The sequence below is a fragment of the Anarrhichthys ocellatus genome, unplaced genomic scaffold, assembly GCF_004355925.1.
Source record: "Anarrhichthys ocellatus isolate YVR2014 unplaced genomic scaffold, GSC_Weel_1.0 scaffold7, whole genome shotgun sequence".
Classification (NCBI taxonomy): domain Eukaryota; kingdom Metazoa; phylum Chordata; class Actinopteri; order Perciformes; family Anarhichadidae; genus Anarrhichthys; species Anarrhichthys ocellatus.
Window position 1 is genome coordinate 4,907,499 of NW_022280037.1, and position 19,305 is coordinate 4,926,803.

The following is a 19,305-nucleotide window of genomic DNA, read 5'->3' on the forward strand; positions in this document are numbered from 1 at the left end:
GTGTGTGTGTGTGTGTGTGTGTGTGTGTGTGTGTGTGTGTGTGTGTGTGTGTGTGTGTGTGCTGTGTGCTGTGTGTTTATGTATATAAAAACCCCAAATATTGGCTGCCAAATGCCATCTGATATGATACACTCAGGCTAATGCCGCAGATGATTTGTCGTTTAATCTGTTAGCCGTGCTGCCTAAAGGACCTACATACTTGGGGCTATATCCGTCCCTCTTTCTCTCTCATTGATCATGCAGGATCCATAGATAATGGATGGAGCTCTTGGTGTCTGTAGCCTTTCACTGCTTACTGGCCAGACAGATCTGTTAACATGATCTATATACACGGTCAGGCCATTGTGCCTCCAGACATGCATCACTGAACGGGACATCAAACAAACATGAAGGGTTCTTAGTGGATGACTTTCAACTTTTTACAGTATTTAGTGTAATGTTCTTTTCCAGTTAGTCCTGTGTCTACTGTGCATTTCCTGCTTCTCTTGTCTAAATCAGCCCTTTGATACTTTTAAAAAGATGTTCACAGTCACTGACCAATATACGACCACAAACGTGAGTCATTGCACTGGATCCACAGCGCTTGCATTGCAATTACTCACATTGGCTTCATGCGTTATGTGTGTGTATTTTGCATTTGTAAAGCTAGATTGAAGCCCGTAGAAATCTAAAAAAGGAGTGAAATGGACATTGAACAGTTTGGACCGTTGGATGCTGTTCGTCTGATTTTCTGTAACCACTGTAGCATTAATACCTTTTTTTTTTTTTTAGTGCTACACTGGTTACAGAAAATGAGCCGAACAAAGTTGTCACTCATCATCTGGCGATTAAAAAAATGTGCTTTTCCTACGGTGAGGCAAGTTGTTAAATTTTACTCCTGACTCTTTATGCTTTGTAATTATTAATGTTACTCCACTGCTAGTCTTTACTGCAACATTGCACCTCAGTGAGTCCATGACCAGCTTGTAAGTCAGTTTAGTCCATAGGGAAGTTAACTCCCTACAAACGGTCCCAACAGCACACATAAAAATGTCCCTTCTACTCCTTCTCTATTTCTATGTCTGAGGCAGAGAGGGCTGAGTTGGCAAATGGAGAAATAAATCTGGAAGCTTGTTGTGTGTGTGTGTGTGTGTGTGTGTGTGYGTGTGTGTGTGTGTGTGTGTGTGTGTGTAGTTTGATGATGAGAGTGATCAATAGCCCAGTCACACGGGACACATAGATCCTTAATAGCAACATCAGACTCATCACTGTTTATTGGCTGGAAGGACGGACGTATATATGCAGACCTATTCACAAACACAACGCTGTGTGTTGCTACCTACAGCAGTGATGTCAGTGACCGTACAGAGAGGTAGGCCGTGGTCATGATGGTGGTTTAATCAAACGGCCTTAAAGATAATCAAATTTACAGGGCGACACGATCCCATCAGAGTAGTAGGACATAATAAATGTGTATATGTATGTATATATGTGTATATATGTATATGTCCCTCATGTCTATCTCGCTCCATATGGTTCAGAATGAGGGGAGATAAAGAGTTGGCAATCAAACAGAGAGGTTTCCATTCTCCTCCAGTACAATCCCACTATTGTCTGGATTAAAGCCTCTTTTCTGTGCCATTTGGAGACATTAGGAAATGAAACACGCTGTCAAACCCAGCTTTACCAGCTTCATACATTTATATACAAACACTTACTTTTTAAAGTGGATGCCAGATTGGCAACCAGGCATCAGCTTTTGTTTGCCAAAACTGAAAATATGGTTCCCACTTTCAGCCACCTTTATATTTAGAGTGATGGAGTAGCACAGCAGTCACTGACCTGTATCGCTCTGCAGCCACGAGACTGAACTGAACTCAAACTCGACTTGTTTGCGCTGCTACAGCAATCGTTGCACTTCTGCTGGGGACTCGTATATTTTCAGTGTGAATATTTTCACATTCGTGCGTTTGTGGTTATGTTGTTGTAATGATGTTTTTTATTTGTCTTTCTTTGCACTGGAACTGAACTACCATGCTGTTCCAAAACATCTCTGTTGTGTGGCAATGATAAAAGATACGATGCAGTGAAATGTCACCTTAACCGTGTCATATAAAACAATAAGAGCTGTATTACAGTGACCAAACAATTCTTTGTAGTTTGTGTTTTATCTGATACGTTACATAATCTGAATCTTAAGTGTCATCTGTTAAAGTGACCACCCTCAATTTTATTATTTTCTGTCAAATTAGTCTTTAAAACAGATTCATGTCTAGTTAACAGCAGCAGCAATATTATCACAGCAATAAATATAAAAAATGTCTTCATTTTGTGTCTATATGTTAAAAGACCAAGATTTTGTTTCCAATTTCTCAAAATGATTCTCAATGGTAACCTGGCCACTGGTGAGCCTTGAGATATAAATAAATAAATAAACACATTAATGTATTAATAGAAAAGTTTGATATCTGAGCAGATCCGTCACATTTGAGTGAAAACCATCAAATTCAAGATGGCGGTCCCATTATTCAAAGTGTTATTAATTTACTTAACAATGATGTGTTATTAGTTTGTTAGAATTAACAGGAATTGATAAAATAAATGGCCGTTATCTACAATGGGCCTAACTGGCTAATGCATACAACATTTTAGAGATTTAAGAAGTCTGCCCTGAGAAAGGAAAAAAAGTTTAGCTTGCAAGCGTTTACATACAATTGGAGCCGGAGTCCTTCTGGATAACTACTGTATGATTGGGTCATTTGTATTTTGATTACGCAAATCCCAGTGAGGTTATATTCGCACCTTGGGTGACCATTAACCTAATTTGAAGCCACTGATCTGGGAGTTACCTCGTGGTGCATTCACAGTTCTGCTATTATCCTCTGAGCCAGACCGTGGCCTAGGCCCAGCAGCTCCAGCAGTCTTTTTGGATTCCTCCTCATTTTGATCTGTCACGTTGTTTTTGTTGTCCCTCTGTGCAGGTTAACTTTGTGGCATGTCAGCTGTTCGCCCTGCTGATGGCTGTGTGGTTTCGGCTCTACCTCCACCCCAGTAAGACCAGTCCTTTCATCAGACATGTGGTGGCCACTCTGCTGGGCTTCTACTTGGCTCTCTTCTGCTTTGGCTGGTGAGTCACTCCTCTGTTCAGCCCACAGCAGCTCTTTTCGTGTCGTCACTGTCCTTTCTATTCTCTGCTCCTTCCTTCCTTCCTTACTTCATGTTCATTTCACGCTGTTGTAAATACATAACTCTGCTGTCGGATTGTTTGAAAGGACGTTGTTAATCTCATGGTTCGGGTATTGGTGTATGAAATGTCATGTAATGTTATGCAATTAAGGAGATGTTGTATAATTAAGTTTTAATGAAGTTTGCACTTCTGCTTTAGTGAGTGATTCCAGAATGCTTCTCCTTAAACCACGAGAATGTCTTACACGTTTCAGCTAAATCTGAAACAATTCGTCCATTTGTCAGATAGTTGACTTTTGAATAGTTTACTAAACAACTATGCCAAATTTTGGCTAAATTTAACCTTCTCAATTGTGAGGATTTTAAGCTTTACGTCACATTGGGCTCTGAGAAATCATGATGGGGATTTTTCTCTATTTTTTTGTCTTTCTGTTTGAGCAAAAGAGAGCGTCACACCCTCTTGGCCAAAATGATGTGTAACTGCTCTGCCTAACTGTCATTGCTATATAATCATTGGAGGAAAGGCTGAATCTAAGGAGACTGAAGAGTAACTGCAATGTTTGCGATCAATTTGGTCTTCGGAGTGGGCTAATGTAGAGGGAACCCCAAACCTGATGTGTCCCCGGCCTCCTTGCATTAGCAGCATGCTAACATGCTAAATGTGTGAACTCTGCTTTACATGTGTAAGGACCAACAGATGGAAAACTGACTGCACATTGTGTAATAATTATGTGTTGTATGTTAGAAAGTGTGAATGATAAGGCAGTCAGCTGATATGAACAATTAATATCAGGGCATGTTGCATTCATAGTGTCTAATTAAAATATATATTTTAATCTAAATGAATTACATGGTTTGATTTTATAATGAGTAATACACTTTTAAAATTGAAACAGAAATCTGCATTAACAAATTGGCTAATTGTGTCATTTAATGTGAATTTGATTAAGTGCTTAATAGACTGCTTTAAATTTCAGTGTTAATTATTCATTAACCAATATTCAGCTGCACAGTCTGACTGGCTCACTGACATTATTCATAAGTTTTTTTTTTTTTTCTACATTTGGTTGGTTATCTGTGGGAATAAAGTATAAACATTACTGAACAACATAAAGGGATTGTAGCTCTTTAATAGAGTGACAGAGTTTAAAGTAGAGCAGCAACAACTATTCTCATTGTCAAATAATCTGGCCAATTGTTTCACTTTAATTGATTAATTATAGCGTAATTGGTGACAGTTGTTTGGAGTAATAGTTTCGATATGCAAAGATTTCACATTAATACTTTTTTTTTTTTAGATTATTAGTCACAGTTTTCTGTGTCTTACTCTGTTTTTGTTCTCCTGTCACCATCCTAGACTCTGTTCCTTGTTTGTTACTTGTCTGTCATCATCATCCTCCTCCTCTTCCCCCCTCACTGCCCTTCCCCTCCACATTCTCCCTCACTCCGTCCTCGTTCTCTTCATCCTCGCCAAAGCAAATGGGTCGATCGAGCAGTAACGGATATCCAATTATAAAGCTATTGCCCTGTAATAGACAACCCACTGTACCTGTGGCAGAGTGCCTCTCAAAGTGTGTGTGTGTGTGTGTGTGTGTGTGTGTCTGTGTGTGTGTGTGTGTGTGTGTGTGAGTGTGTGTGAGAGTGAGGGCAAACCTCAGAAACATTAGCTGGTGGGAAAATGCTAAACAGGTGAAATGTTACCTGGTCATTGGGTAACAGGTGAAAGGGTTTCATTTCAGCACCTCACCAGACAGTTCATGTACGTGATGCTACTGTTCATGTTATTTGTTTTGGCTGGGAGAGGTGATGTAGTAGAATTCATTCAAGACTATCTTCTGGTCTAAGCATGGCATGACAGTGTCCCACAAAAAGGAATTGCTTATTATACACACCATGTGTCATTGTTTAAAATAAATTCACATTAAAAAGAGGTTTGTCCTCTCCTCATGTGAGTGTGTTTCAAATGTTCACTACGATACCTTTTCTCAAGAGTAAATGTTTACAATGCCTTTCTCCTTACCCCAATTATCATGAGTCATGAGAAAAACAAGTAGTATGTATATATGTGTGTGTGTGTGTGTGTGTGTGTATATGTATGTATGTATATATATATATATGGGGTTATGAAGATCGTTTGCCAATACCTGCAATCAGAAAGTGTCATCAGATTGTCACAACAATTTACAGCAAAAAAAAAAAATAAGGAACTGAAAGGATTTGTCAGATAACAAGTAAAATGCCTCTACTGTATTCACTGAGCTGTGAATGGGCACTGTTTTTTGGGCAACAAAAAAAAAGGAAAGGGACATAATGTTCTTCTGTACAGACGAACACCAAACGCATCGCAACAAATCTCACGTGTTCTCACAGTAACAAATACATAATTATTTACACACATCTGGACTCTTATGATGTACCTCCTCACTTTGTGTCGGATTAATCTTCAGTTTGAAAAATACCACCATCTTGAAATCCTTTTTTTTTTTTTATCCGAATGAGCCAAACAAACAATAAATATGCGTCTGTGAAAGCCTGCCAAAGAGTTGTATGTGCTGAAGCAATTAAAAGAGCACACGCTCCTTAAAATATCATTGCGTTCGGTGCAGTGCTCCAAAAGCTAAGCATCTCAAGTTGGACACTAATTACAGGAATAATAGTTTTCTTATCACTTAAATGTCTGATTTTAACAATACTAAACTATATAATGATGCAGAGATTACCATGAGTGGCTCAAAAAGACAGATGTAATTATTTGATAACGGTCTTAATCAGAGCTGTGTAGTGTGCACATGTTAATTGTTTATAAGATCCCAAACAGCTTCTGCCTAGTGCAGCTTGCTCCTGTGAAATGCATGAACGCATCTATCCACACACTTGTATTTGAACCCTTTTATACACACACACACACACACACTCAATATTTTCAGCTTTCGTTGCACACACACTGTTTCTTAGAGGGCACCTGGCTGCAGCCCTAGAGGATCTGCCTCACAGATGCTGCAGCGTTGTTGGTTTATTTTAGGATGCGCTCCCTCTCTGTCAGACGCACGGGCTTGTTTCTGAATGTCTCTGGAGAAAACAATTGAACAATTGAAACATTTCCTCTGTCAATGGGGACTGAGCTCATTTGAGCTTCTGTGGACACGCTTGCAGATCGCATTTTTCTGACACATCCCAGGCTAACCGTGTCTCGAGACATACCTTTCCTCTCCCTTCATCGGGTATCACTGCTGTTCTTAAGCATCGTATTTGCTGAGCGGTTCATTTAATCCACCCAGCTTGCGCTCCCCTGTTCCCTGCCATCCCGTGACGCCCTTGCCCTCTTTGTCGACTCACCACTAACACAGTGTGGCATCTCTCCTCTCCTGGAGGGCCTGACGTCGGTAGCACTACACACTGTGCCCTTCAAAGACCCATCTGGTAGCTGCTGCCGCTGTTGAGATTGTGCGTGCGTGCTTCACGGGAGGGGAGAGAGGCGGACAAGAGTTTGATCAACACACACACACACACACACACACTCGTGCACAAGTCGCTGTAATGGTGCGATGCAAGGAAGCTTGCAGCTAGAAGGCATGGAAATCAATTAAGACCACAGTGTGATGGCGGTCACTATCCTGCCCTGTGACTGCAGATGACACATTGCTGGTTACAAAGGTCCGGCTTCACATGGCTGATGGTCTGACTGGTTTCATAATGCTGTGGTTTCCTCTTTCTAATGACTGTATGGGGTGACAAAGTAGGGTGTGGATGGTAATAAAGTGTAATGTAGTCTATTATAATATTATAAGGAAGGGCCGTGTGTTTGAAGGGAGTTATGTTTTCAGTAAATAACAAACCATGAAAATGTTAAAAGTAGTAATTTATGACGTCTGTCTCTCCACAGGTATTCCCTCCATTTTTTGGTGCAGAGCGGTCTGTCCTACAGCGTGATGATCTTCGTTGGCCTGGAGCATATGCACAAGTAAGTAAACAAATGAAATGCAAAAAAGGTTATTTGGCCCCGTGGTTGCTGGAAGTGTGAGAGTCGTACACAATCGTAAAAAAGCCTCATCGTTTCCCAGAATAAGAAACCTCAAAAGGGCAAGTGAAAGCACGACAAAGACATTTGTCAAAGCCAGTAAACCAAAATTTTGTCAGGCACACGAGCCTGGGTCACGACGATGATGATTATTCTGCTCCAGGGCTTCCATCTGTGACCATGGCTCATTAAGATACTTCCCCACACACACACACACACACACACACACACACACACACACACACACAGATGTTGTCTGATGTTATATTTTACCAAAATTCCAGGATGTTCCCCCTGGGGAGAGCCCTTTAAATAGATGGTAACAAAGCATTAATCACAATAGTGAATGCCCTCAGAAAGAAAGGACTCAAAACCCATCGACAGTAACACACATGACATGGTCATCCAGACTACATGGCATTTAAACATATAGCAGTGTTTCACACCAAAAGTCACTTTGCATTATTCCTGGATGTTTGACCCTCTACACACAGCATTAGTGTGCTGTTCTGTCCCTTGTGTCTGTGGATAGATAAGCTGTAGCTCTCATGAAACAAAAAAACAAACTGTGGTATTTGCCCAAACCAACACACCTTCATCGCATTCCCCATTCCCCCCCCCCTCCCACCGGATGAAGGTACAGCTTGGGGGCAGAGAGGAGGAGAGTTAGAACGCACTGACATGTTCATGTTTGCAGAGGGCGTTGAACCCACTGCCCCAGGTTTTGTATAACAAAGTCATTATTATTTCAGCAGACGGTTGTTATTTAACTGGGGCCGTGGGCTTTTGGTGACTCGCTGTTTAAACCTTTACTCTTTGAACTATGCTTGAGCTGGTTGCAAAGGTACTCATGGTTTTAAACTATAAGCATACTTACTGTATATATTTACAACTGTGGTTTCTTTTCCCGATAGATTTTGTTCCCTTTTTTATTTTTATATTTTGTTTGTCTCCGTGTGTTCACTGTAAAAAGAAGAAACTGCCAATGTAAGCCCGAAATGTATATTCTTTACATCTTGGTTTACTTTGCAGTATTAACATAGACACTGTACGCCTTGCTAATGATAATACTGCGTGGAGATGTCAGTATGATGCTGACTATATACACTTTTACCTCCTATAACACTTTCCGCTGTAAGACTTGTGCTTGTTACACTTTGGTAACATGCCCTAAACACTGCCAGGACCAGTGCACTGTGGCAGGACTTGTGTTCTCTATTTGTTGCTCTCTCGCTCAGATACCTGATCCTTGGGGGGGTGAGTGAGTGCAGTGCGACAGCTTTATGGAGTTGCTAAAAGCTCTTTCTCTGGACTGCGCGAATGTGAACCCGGCTTGGTGTGGATCAACCTGACCACTTTGTTTAGCGGCGAGGCATCATGTTTCATACTATTCTAATGTTGTGCCGCTCTGGATCTCTGACTCTCCCCCTCTTACCACTCCCTCAGCCTCTTTGACAGTTCGCCTGGCAGGGAATGTTCTCTAGACGCTTACCTGCTGAACGCTGCACGGCCTGCTGGATGTGAAAATCGTTAGATATGGTGACACCAAAGAAGAAGGCCGGGACAGTAATGCTCAACTCGATTGATACTAAAGAAGAGCCATTACAAAATTACAGTTACTCAGACTGCTAAAGAAATAAGACAAGATGTGCTATCAAGCTAAGTGTAAATATAGTCTTTTCAAGTGATTATTGTACTCTATAGCCTGTGTTGCTTGATTTTCTCTGTTGGGGTCAGTGGCTCTCAAACTTTTGGGCTTGTGACTCTTAAAATGAATTGATGTCTCTTTGAACGCATGGATGACATGTCTACCGGTTGTAACCAGTTTAATTAAAAGCGTGTAAAAATAAATTAAACAGTAATTCACAAGAAATAGTGAGGAGTAAAAATCTGGATGATTACATCAGTACTTACCGAGCAGGACCACAACAGCCAATGAGAGAGGCGGGCTGGCTCAGCCGTAGGTGTTTCCAAGCAACGGTAAGCAATCCAGCCCTTGAGGCTAACGTTAGCTAACACACTGTTGACGGATTGAATACTGTTGAAATCTCACCTCCAGTTTTTTTTAACTCCTGTGGTCTTAGCCCGGCTTTAAGCAGAGCGCTGCACTTTAGCTGTCGATGAGGCTCTGTCGACTCGTGAAGCCGCTCTACTACCTGGAAGACATCGCCAGCTCCACCTCAGGAGGGCCTGAGTTCATGATGAAATGGAGAGGATGCATTCTATCTGTTAACATAAGCACGCAGTTAATTGGAATGTGTGTTGGTGTTGGTGTGAAAGCATGGCTGTGAACCTGACGGTGATAAGTGCGCAAATGACTGACTCTCAGTCGCATGCTGAACAGATGGGAAATTTCCTCTGGATCTGTGTATGCATTTGAGCAAGCATGAAGTGTGCCTCGAGGCATTTATTGTGTGTACACAGACTTAGAGAGCGGTCTAGGGGTGTTCAGACATTTGTTTATATATTTATATATTTTTTTTTCAATGCTCCATGTGCAGTGTGTATCCATACCTGCGGCTCAGGTGTGGCTCCTTGTCTCCGCGTTGACCTGTCTCTGCTCCTGTCCCACAGTGGGAGGCCAGTCAGGCTTCATCCAATACTTCGAGTGGAAATGAAACACCCCCCCTCTGAGCTGTGAATTACACAAACACAAATCAGAGGAGGATAAAGACAGAATCCCCGGTGGACCCGCTGCAAATATAGCTGCGGCAGCACATATATCCTCGCTTATAACTGCAGCTGTGTGCTGCCAGTAGAGAAAGCTGATCTCGGTGAAAATAGGGTTGTTGCTGTGGATTGAAAATATCAGTGGAGCCAACAGAAAAATGTAAAACTTTCTTGCACTGTTAAAATGTCTATTTTATGTCGTACAATCTGGTGTTCAGCATATTTAGCCTTTGTGTGAAAGCTAGTAAAATAGCTGTCGGTGTTATTATTTCTGTTGTTTTTAATGCTCATCAAAAGATCTGTTGACCTTCTGCTGGACTGATCTGAAGCAGGATAATTTCACCTGCTTCAAGAAAACATTGACTGAAGTAAAACAAGTGTAACAAGACACCGTAGGCAGGATTCGTATTCAGGTGTTTCTTTCCACAGTGTATTACACACTAGTAAACGGGGAAAAGAACTTCCTATATATGCACTTGTAATTTTGTCTCGTAGGTTTTGGACATTTGAGACAGTTATGCTAACCATGTTAAAAACATATTAATGAAGTAGTCAAAGTAAGACCTGGGGATTTCTCTTTAGTTCTTAGGTTGAACCTGAGAGGATACTGATGAAACAAGCTTTTGTCTTTGACTCTCACTCAAATCACTGTGCAGTTATGTTACTGTATTATAGCTCCGTTCTCATATTTGTGTATTGATGAGCATGGAGACTGAGTCTATAGGCGGATCTTCTGTTGTTTCTGGAAACAGATATTATTTCACATCTCTAGAAAGTCGATAGACAATAGCCGACAATGTTCCATAAATACCACTTGGGTTGTCCAGTACAGAAAGCTCTATGAAGGTGTGCCCTAGTAGCCTCAATGTCTGTGGACCATTGTTGCATGAGATACCCGATGAGATATGGAGAATAGTGCGTACACTGAAAACATCCCGAGTGTGGGCTGGATACAAACGCATCACTCTCGGAGCACTTAACGGAATTGTATTATAATTATCACCGTTCCTTCTCGGAGCGGTTCTGTGAGCGTGTAATCTTTGAGTTTTTAGAGGCTGACCTTGAAAGGTCCGAAAAAAATAATTCATATAGCAGAAGTGTGAGTGGTTAATTTCATTTTGCTTGGCAGTAGAGATCAGATGATGTCTTGGACTGCACATACAGTAGGCTCTCGGAATCAAGAGGTCCTGTTGTCTCTTATCGGCTGCGAAGCCTCGCTCTCGCTGCTTTGTTGTATTCCTTCACAGAGCAGCACAATCCTCTTATTGTTGGCAGCAGAGGAGTGCTAGCTAGCTAGCTAGCCATCTTTGACTTGGGCTGACTCTGCAACAGCTTTGTACAACAGGCTTCAGTGCTGCTCTGTCTTTGGATTTCTGTTGAAAGGTTGTGTTGTCCTCTGTCTCCAACCACTGACCCGGACACATTATTGGAGCCTCCTCTGCTCCTTTGTCCAATGTTTGACCCCCACAGTCTTCCTTTCCAGAGCTCCTCCATGGTGCCTATAGGCCTCTTGTCTTTTGAACTGTACTGTAAACAAGACCCTGTTCTGCCACAGATATGGGAACAAAGGGACACGGGGTTATACGATATGTGCATTGCGCATATGTGCCTGAAAAGCTCCATTTCACTGTGTCGAGTCAAATGTTGAGAAGATATGGACCAAGATTCCACAGTTGTCATTTATTTATTCAGCGTTCATCATTCATCTCTCTAATTCTTGTTTTTTGTCTCTCCTTTTTCTGCACAGGTACTGCTTCATTGTGACGCTTGGCTACCTGATAGTATGTCAGATCACACGGGTCTACGTGTTTGACTACGGCATGTACTCTGCAGATTTTACAGGGTAAGCCACATTAAGACCGGTGCTCTTTGTAATCTTTTTGGTCCTTAATTCAAAACCTCCATTGGTCTTAATTTGAATAAGAATGCGATATTGGATATGATAACCAGTCTGAGCTAAACAGAAACAAGAGGGTGTCGCACTGCTGTGTCTGCAGGGGGACGTCGATAGCGACTCTTGTGGTTGGTTCCCACTCCTCCAGACAGTCTGTCTGACAATTCCAGCAGACAGACTGCACTCCCAGCAAGGTGGTGGTGGTGGTGGGGGGGGGGGGGCTAGCTGCTAGGCAACCCAATGCAATCCCATACTGCCACTGCGAGGCCAGAGATTTCACTCTCTCAACTACCTCATCTGTCATTCCTCTGTCTTTCTTGAACATGCCAAATTCACGTCAGTGTGACCCAACAGGCCAGAAAGTGTCTGGCATGTTGCTTGTTTTGACTCTTTTGCTTAACTTGATGCTGCCATCAGCAGGTTTCACGTCAAGAACTTGTACTTGCAGATGAACAGAAAGCGTTTATATGTCTAAAAGCAAGTTAAAGCACATGAGACTAGACCGTACAATGTTCTTTGATAGAGAATGGCTTCACTAAGTCAAGAGGAAGAGGACTGAGTAGTATAGGGGACCATTGGGCCTAAAGAACAGAGAAGAAGAAATAGAAAGAATAGCTACAGGAAGTTTAAAAAAAAAAAAGAGTCTGCAGTCATTCTGGAGGAAAATTTCCACTGTGGGTGAATTGGCATCTAAAGCCAGTAGTTAGTTACATGATTCCACCAAAAGTTAAATATGTGCTAGTTTAACATAACTTCCTCGAAACTGAAAAATTCAAACTAAAAGTTAGGCATGTCAAAAATATATTTATCAGACAAAACCCTGTGATGAGCTGCTTGTATGTGCTGCACTGAGTGGAGTCGTTTTGAAATTCTCAATATTAACATGACCTTTTTCCATTTGATGCACTTTATCAGGCCCATGATGGTTATAACACAGAAGATTACCAGCTTGGCGTTTGAAATACACGATGGTAAGACAAGCATGAAAGTGTCCTGAAAGCGTGCGTGTGTGTGTGCGTGTGTGTGTGTGCGTGTGTGTGTGTGTGTGTGTGTGGGTGCAAAAAAATTAGCAGAAATGAAAGTGGTTCAGTTCTCTTTTCAGTTTCCAAGCGGATCACATGGCCACCTTTTCTGAGCCTGTAGTCGGTTCTGACAATGGACTCGTGAACCAGACAGCATAAACACAGTTATGTAATGGAGCAATGGCCAAGTATTCTCTCTGTCTCTCCCTCTGTCTCTCTGTCTCTCTGTCTCTCTCGCTCTCTGTGTGTGTGTGTGTGTGTGTGTGTGTGTGTGTGTGTGTGTGTAAAAATGTAATGATTTGAACTGCTTGCACTTCCTATGTGCTTGTCTATCCTTTGTCCCCGGACCAAAAGGTCCTGACCCCAACCTTTCATCCCTCTGGATCATCCATTCCAACATCAACCATTAGAACTGCCAGGCTGCATACAGTTTACCATTGGATAGCAATGCTTTATCCATTTATTAGCCAAATTTAAAAAGCAGCGCACAGTGTATGTAGTTAACTACTCGTGTGCTGTGCTAATGCTGAAGTTGTTTTTAGCCATAACTGAAAATGAACTAATGAGCAAGACATAAATAGAGATTGACATAGAGGTTGAAAATAAACAAGTGTGTTCAACTACTGTAACACGAGAGGCTTAAAGAATGAGAGGACGATGAGTGTCACTCATAGCTTTTTAGTTTGCACTTGGAGAATGAAGTCCCCTCAGGACACTCTAGACTTAACACAATCAGCAGTCTAATAGCAGTTTGTGTATGGATGTGTGTGTGTGTGTGTGTGTGTATGTTGGTGGGTGTAGGCAGTGTAGAGTTTTAAGGTTTTTTTCAGGTCACTGATTCTTCTTCTTCTTCTGCAACTGTGAGTCTTGTGAGGAACTAAGACTGTAATCCGAGAACTGTCCCACCCTGATACCTGCCTGCTGTTCACACACACACACACACACACACACACACACACACACACACACACAGTATTTTGCCATACAGTAAAATACTTCCAAGAGACGGCTCATAGTCCAGCTCTTAAGAATAGAGTTATTAAAGGCACAGTGAAGCTTTGATTGGGATCAGAGGTTTAATTGAGGCCTCGTAGCTAATCACAGCCTTGCACCATGAGCCGTACACTCAACCTAACATGTAACCCCTGATGCCAAAGAAGGGCCACGAGTGTGCAGTCTAATGAGTTGCAAAGCCGCATGTCTTCATAAACAAAGAGCAGACTGATTAAGACAAATTTACCCAGACACCCCGGCACTAGGTAGCTTTGGTTGATATACCTGCAAACCTTGAGAGAACTAAGAACTTCAGAGTTTTATCAGAATACACGTAGTGCTTGTCTGTGTATTCTGTACTATTATCCTCTTTTTGATTTTCAGAGCATGATTTGCAGGTGCACATTTACAAAGATAAAATGTGACACGTATGTCTTTGTGTCTGTCTGTAGGTTTGGCCAAGCGAGATTGGCAGCTGACTCCCAGTCAGAAATACCTAGCTATCAGGTATGTGAATCAGGTATGTTTTTAATGCTTCAGATGATGGGCTCATTTAATTAAGCTCAATTTTAAAAAGCCGACATGATCTTAAATCAGAGTTAATGAATAGGAGCCTCGTGGTCCCCGTTGCAGGCTCTCTCTGGTGTTGTCAAGCAGTTGTTAAGCGCTCGGTATCTAGGAAACTACAAATTCACCACTCTCATGTGAACTGTATTGTGGGAATGGCCTGCCCTCCCTCTGTCCTGCATTAACTGCAGATTCCTTTCCCTCACAGTTACTATTGGATACAGGATTTGAGTGGGGAGATGAGTTGCTACTGTAAGCTAACAGGGAGCTAATGTGTGATTACATAGCTGAGAATAACAGAGATAACAGGCAGAGCCGAGAGCAGGACTTGCATATTGAGACAATCTTTGCAGAATTCGTTAAGCACAGCTTGGAAATACGCTGAACATCTGTAAAACACAGTAAATGCATTAAAGGCTGAGCTAGCCGGTCTGCCCATAAGGTCCCAGATATGCATCAAAGCTGCATTTCATAAACATACTCTTGAGTCAGCCGAGCCCTCTTAGTCTAAATCTCAGATGCCTCCTGGGAAGGTGAGGAATTGGCGGCAGAAACAGGAGCTCCCGTTCAGACAGTTAGACTGCTACTTCATCCGGCTGAGTATATTCAGCGAGGAAGGGTGAGAGACCACAAAAGCTTCAGAGTCGGTCAAAGCACTCAGGCCCTCCCTCTTGTCGTGGACGGTTCGATGGAATCGACCTTTGTGGTTTCTCAGCTGACAGGAAGCTCTCTCTACATATGGAATGTTGGTCTGTTGTCCTGTTGTCCTGTATTTTAGATTGAAGGGTTGGGCACAACATGAAAACAACTTCTAATTTTCAGGTTTCCCGCTCATCCAATGCTCTTGTCTCTCCCCTGTGACCATTAAGGCGGATGCCCAGCTTGCTGGAGTACTTGAGCTACAACTGTAACTTCATGGGCATCCTGGCTGGGCCCAGCTGCTCTTACAACGACTACATGGCCTTCATCGAAGGCACGTGCTACCAGCCACGCCACCAGGAGAACGCCAACGGAAAGGAGAACGGGAAGTACAAGCAGAGCGAACCCTCACCCAAGGTACAGAACTTGAATAGAAGTGCATTCATCGTGTGAAGTCTGCAAACACTGTGGTAAAATATACCTACTTTTTGTGCTGCGGTGGGTTAAAACATTCTAAAATGCTTGAAATCATCAAAGAAAGTACTTGAATGAGTGGTTATGATATTACAAAATAGGATGTTGACCTATGCAATTCTCTTTTAAGCGCATTTTGGGTGATGTTTTAAAAAGGCCTAGGCAGCAATGCTGCCGTTTTAAGGGGTGCAGGGTAATTACAATGCGTTTGGTTCCCGTTAGAGAAACAGAAACCGAGACATTATTGAGAAATTAATGACGCAAATGTCTAAACCTCAAGGTTATTTGTGTTTTCTTACTGCATAATGCATTAATAATTGAATTACACGCCAAGAGTGTTTATTCATCTCAAGAGATAAAGGAACAAAGTGGAGAACAGACGTTGCTGAATGCAAAACAAGAGGGAACGCTCAAGGACTTGAGTTAACCTTGAATCAACTTAACTTGTTTTTTTGAAGTGCAAGCATAATGTCTCCTAATGTGGTGTTTGTTGTTTTTGAATATAAAATGATGTAATGGGTTTCAACGGGGACTGCTCCTTTGTGTCACACTCTCTTTTTTTCTCACCTCCGCCCAGAATGACGTCATCTCCAAGCTGTGTACATGTGCCATCTCGCTGGCCATCTATCTGTCTGTGTGCAAGCTGCTCCCAGTGGAGCACTCCATAAACGACGACTTCGTCAGCTCCACACCTTTCCATCTCCAGGTCATCTACCTTTACTTGGCCATGCTGGCTCTGAGGCCAAAGTACTACTTTGTCTGGACACTTGGTGAGTTTGATGTGACTTGAGTACACATTTCTCCTCACCCATTCTATATTGAATCCAAGATGAGCATATACTTTCTTTCTCTTTATTTGATTGCTCAATTCAGGACTAAAACAGAGGTGTTACTGCTTTGGTTTTATTTTGCTGACTTCTGTAGTTTGAACTCACTGAGCTGTGGAATTTGGTTATTTTTAAAGCAGTCTGTACAGTATGTAACTCTTATTTAACGGCATTGTCTTGACGCAGCAGTGCCATCTAGTGCTGAGTTGAAAACTGCAGCTCCTCATTCTTATCAATGACAAATACATGTGATGCTGGATCTCCATCTGTTTCTGTCATTGCGTCACAAACTAATGTATTTAAAGGATATGGAGCTGTCGTCTTCCTTCACTGTTGCCATTGTACAAATGTTTTGTGAGCACTGCCTTTCTCCTGCAGCTGATGCTATCAACAACGCTGCCGGATTTGGCTTCAATGGATACAACAAAGATGGCTCCCCGCGGTGGGACCTGATATCAAATCTCAGAATTCTGGACATTGAGGTTAGGCTCTTTTTATGAGACCCATTATATCAACACAAAGTCCTTTTTCTCAACTAAAGCCTGACGTGTATTGTTTTGGATCCAATTTCAGTTCGCCACCAGTTTCAAGATGTTCCTAGACAACTGGAATATCCAGACAGCTCTTTGGCTCAAAAGGTAAAAGTATTCAGGTTGTAATAATGTACCTCGCTCAGTTTGTCCGAGAGCGGGCTGTCGAGGGTTACTTAAATGTATGCTGCACATCTGCATATCTCAAGTCCAGCAAAATGCCACATAATGATTGTAAAATACATACAAATCACAAAGTATTCTGTTTTAAATACAAAAACAAACATTGATGGCTTATATTGCAGTTCATAATGTGATCAAGTTTCATTTGTGTGGCCAGTGGCTTTCATTTATTTCTACTTGAATTGTTTTACCAATTGTTTTACCAAACACGCGATGTGTGTTCCCCAGGGTGTGCTATGAGCGCTGTCGCATCAACCCCATGGCGGCCACCTTCCTGCTGTCGGCCATGTGGCACGGGGTGTACCCTGGCTACTACCTGACCTTCCTCACTGGCATTGCCATGACCATGGCTGCACGTGCAGTGAGTACACACATTGTCTTTGTCTATACAGAACCCATTGTTGGAGATTTCCCCCGCCAGATTAAGACAAATGAATAAAAATCATAATTCTGGAGTGGCAGCAGCTCGTGCAGCTCATGAATCACGATATCGAGGGTGAATCCAACAGTCGCTGTTGACATTTTGTCAAAGAGCTCTTTAGATTCACCACTGTTACTTAGCAGAACCACAAACACACAGCGCGGTTCATTTATGGAGAGTAAGGGGATAATGATGAAGTATTATACCTGATGTTGAGGTGTGAGGCCATTACCACTAATCTGTGCTAAGCCAGACCTCTTTACTCGAGTCTTGTAAAAGTAGGAGGATATTTATGTACAGACCGTGGAGTGGTGCTACATGGGGGGAAACTCGCACTGTAATTCTAGATAATCTACTCACAAAGGGTTGATTAACTGAAACGGCCGCACAGTAAATTTGCCGTGCAGGTGAGTTCCTGCAGGGACTTTCTTCCTCTTTATCTAAAGGAGGTCAAGTAGACCATTGACCCGGTTACACTATAAAACTACTGGCCACTGCCTACACAGATGTGTTCAGAGATGGATTTCTTTAAAGAGTTATGAAATGGAGAAAAAACATAGAGAGAGAGGGAAAAAAAGCTTGAGCAGATTATAAGCAGAAGTAGGCAGTAATGCCAGCTGCCATGAAAGATTTCAGGAACTTAATTGGTTCAATTCAAGTCTTGTCTATTGTACAGTAAAATGAGTGGGACGCAATTTCAAGGTTTACGTGTCATTCACTTGAAAATGATGTCGTGAAGTTCAACTCACGGGATGTTTTTCTTCTCTTCCAAGGTAAGACATAACATCAGACCGTACTTCCAGGTCTCTGACTCGCACAAGCGCATCTATGATGTCGTCACGTGGGCGGGGACTCAGGTTGCCATCAGCTACACAGTGGCGCCATTTGTCCTCCTCGCTGTGGGACGCTCACTCAAATTCTACAGGTTTGTGTGTTTGATTGAATAGTGTTGATAGTGATGAAATATTGCTTTGAGTTCAATACAGACTACTATAGACTGCAGTTAAATCAGCACGTGGTTGGTTGTCTCGTTTCATTCCTGTGTTAGCAAAAAATGAGCTGTTTAGGCAAAATTTATTTATTTATTTATTTTTCAAACAAATTTCTTTCTTTTTCTCCTCATATATGAAACATAATTAGACTCTCATCCCTAACTATGACTTATTGTGATGCATAATACAGCGTTGTCAATAGCACCACTTTTCTCACAACTATTATGCACAACTGTTGTTCATAGAGTAACAAGACTCAAGAGTCTACAGCCACTCCAGCGGCTCTGTGAGGCTGTATTCAAGCACTGCGCTAATGCTAACATCAGCATGCTAACAATGACCATGCTAACATGCTGATGCCTAGTATAGTGTTGAACACAGTAGTACACTGCACCACAGTAGTTTAGTGTGTTAGCATGCTAACATTTGCTAATTAGCACTAAACACAAAAATGTTGACCTGAGCAAAAGTCAGGGGATCACCAAAGCCATGAGGATACCTCCTCTTGAGAGCATGAATGACTGCAGAAAATGAACGGGCAATTCATCCATTAGTTGTTAAGATATTTTGGCCTGGACCAAAGCGGCTGACTAGCATTGCCATCCCTAGTTTTTTAGCCACACTATGGGTAAAAAAACGTTCTGACCTGCACTTATTATCTGGTTTTGTGCTCCAACTATTACTTATAATAAACCGTGTTGAAATATTTCTCATTTTGGAATGTCGCCGCAGGTCCTGGTATTTTTGCTTACATCTCCTCTGCCTGCTGGTGGTCGTGGCCCTGCCTGTCAAATCGAGACGCCGGCAGGCCAAAGAGCAGCAGGACGGCCTAAAGGACAGCCAGACAGACCACAACAGCACAGACAACAACTGCAACCAGAAAGACAAAGCCACATGAGGCTCTGGACAG

The 19,305-nt window shown here is 42.1% G+C and overlaps 1 protein-coding gene across 1 annotated transcript in view; it reads left to right on the plus strand.

Annotated features, from left to right (window-relative positions):
- The window catches only part of mboat2a (membrane bound O-acyltransferase domain containing 2a), a 37,924-nt gene extending 18,619 nt beyond the window's left edge, over positions 1-19,305 (plus strand). The window contains exons 2-13 of the mRNA XM_031847794.1: positions 2,961-3,106; positions 7,049-7,126; positions 11,601-11,696; positions 12,663-12,718; positions 14,215-14,269; positions 15,199-15,385; positions 16,020-16,212; positions 16,648-16,751; positions 16,843-16,907; positions 17,211-17,343; positions 18,177-18,328; positions 19,128-19,305. Coding sequence (XP_031703654.1) covers positions 2,961-3,106; positions 7,049-7,126; positions 11,601-11,696; positions 12,663-12,718; positions 14,215-14,269; positions 15,199-15,385; positions 16,020-16,212; positions 16,648-16,751; positions 16,843-16,907; positions 17,211-17,343; positions 18,177-18,328; positions 19,128-19,293 — 1,431 coding nt within the window. The 3' untranslated portion in view covers positions 19,294-19,305. The remainder of the gene's footprint in view (positions 1-2,960; positions 3,107-7,048; positions 7,127-11,600; positions 11,697-12,662; positions 12,719-14,214; positions 14,270-15,198; positions 15,386-16,019; positions 16,213-16,647; positions 16,752-16,842; positions 16,908-17,210; positions 17,344-18,176; positions 18,329-19,127) is intronic.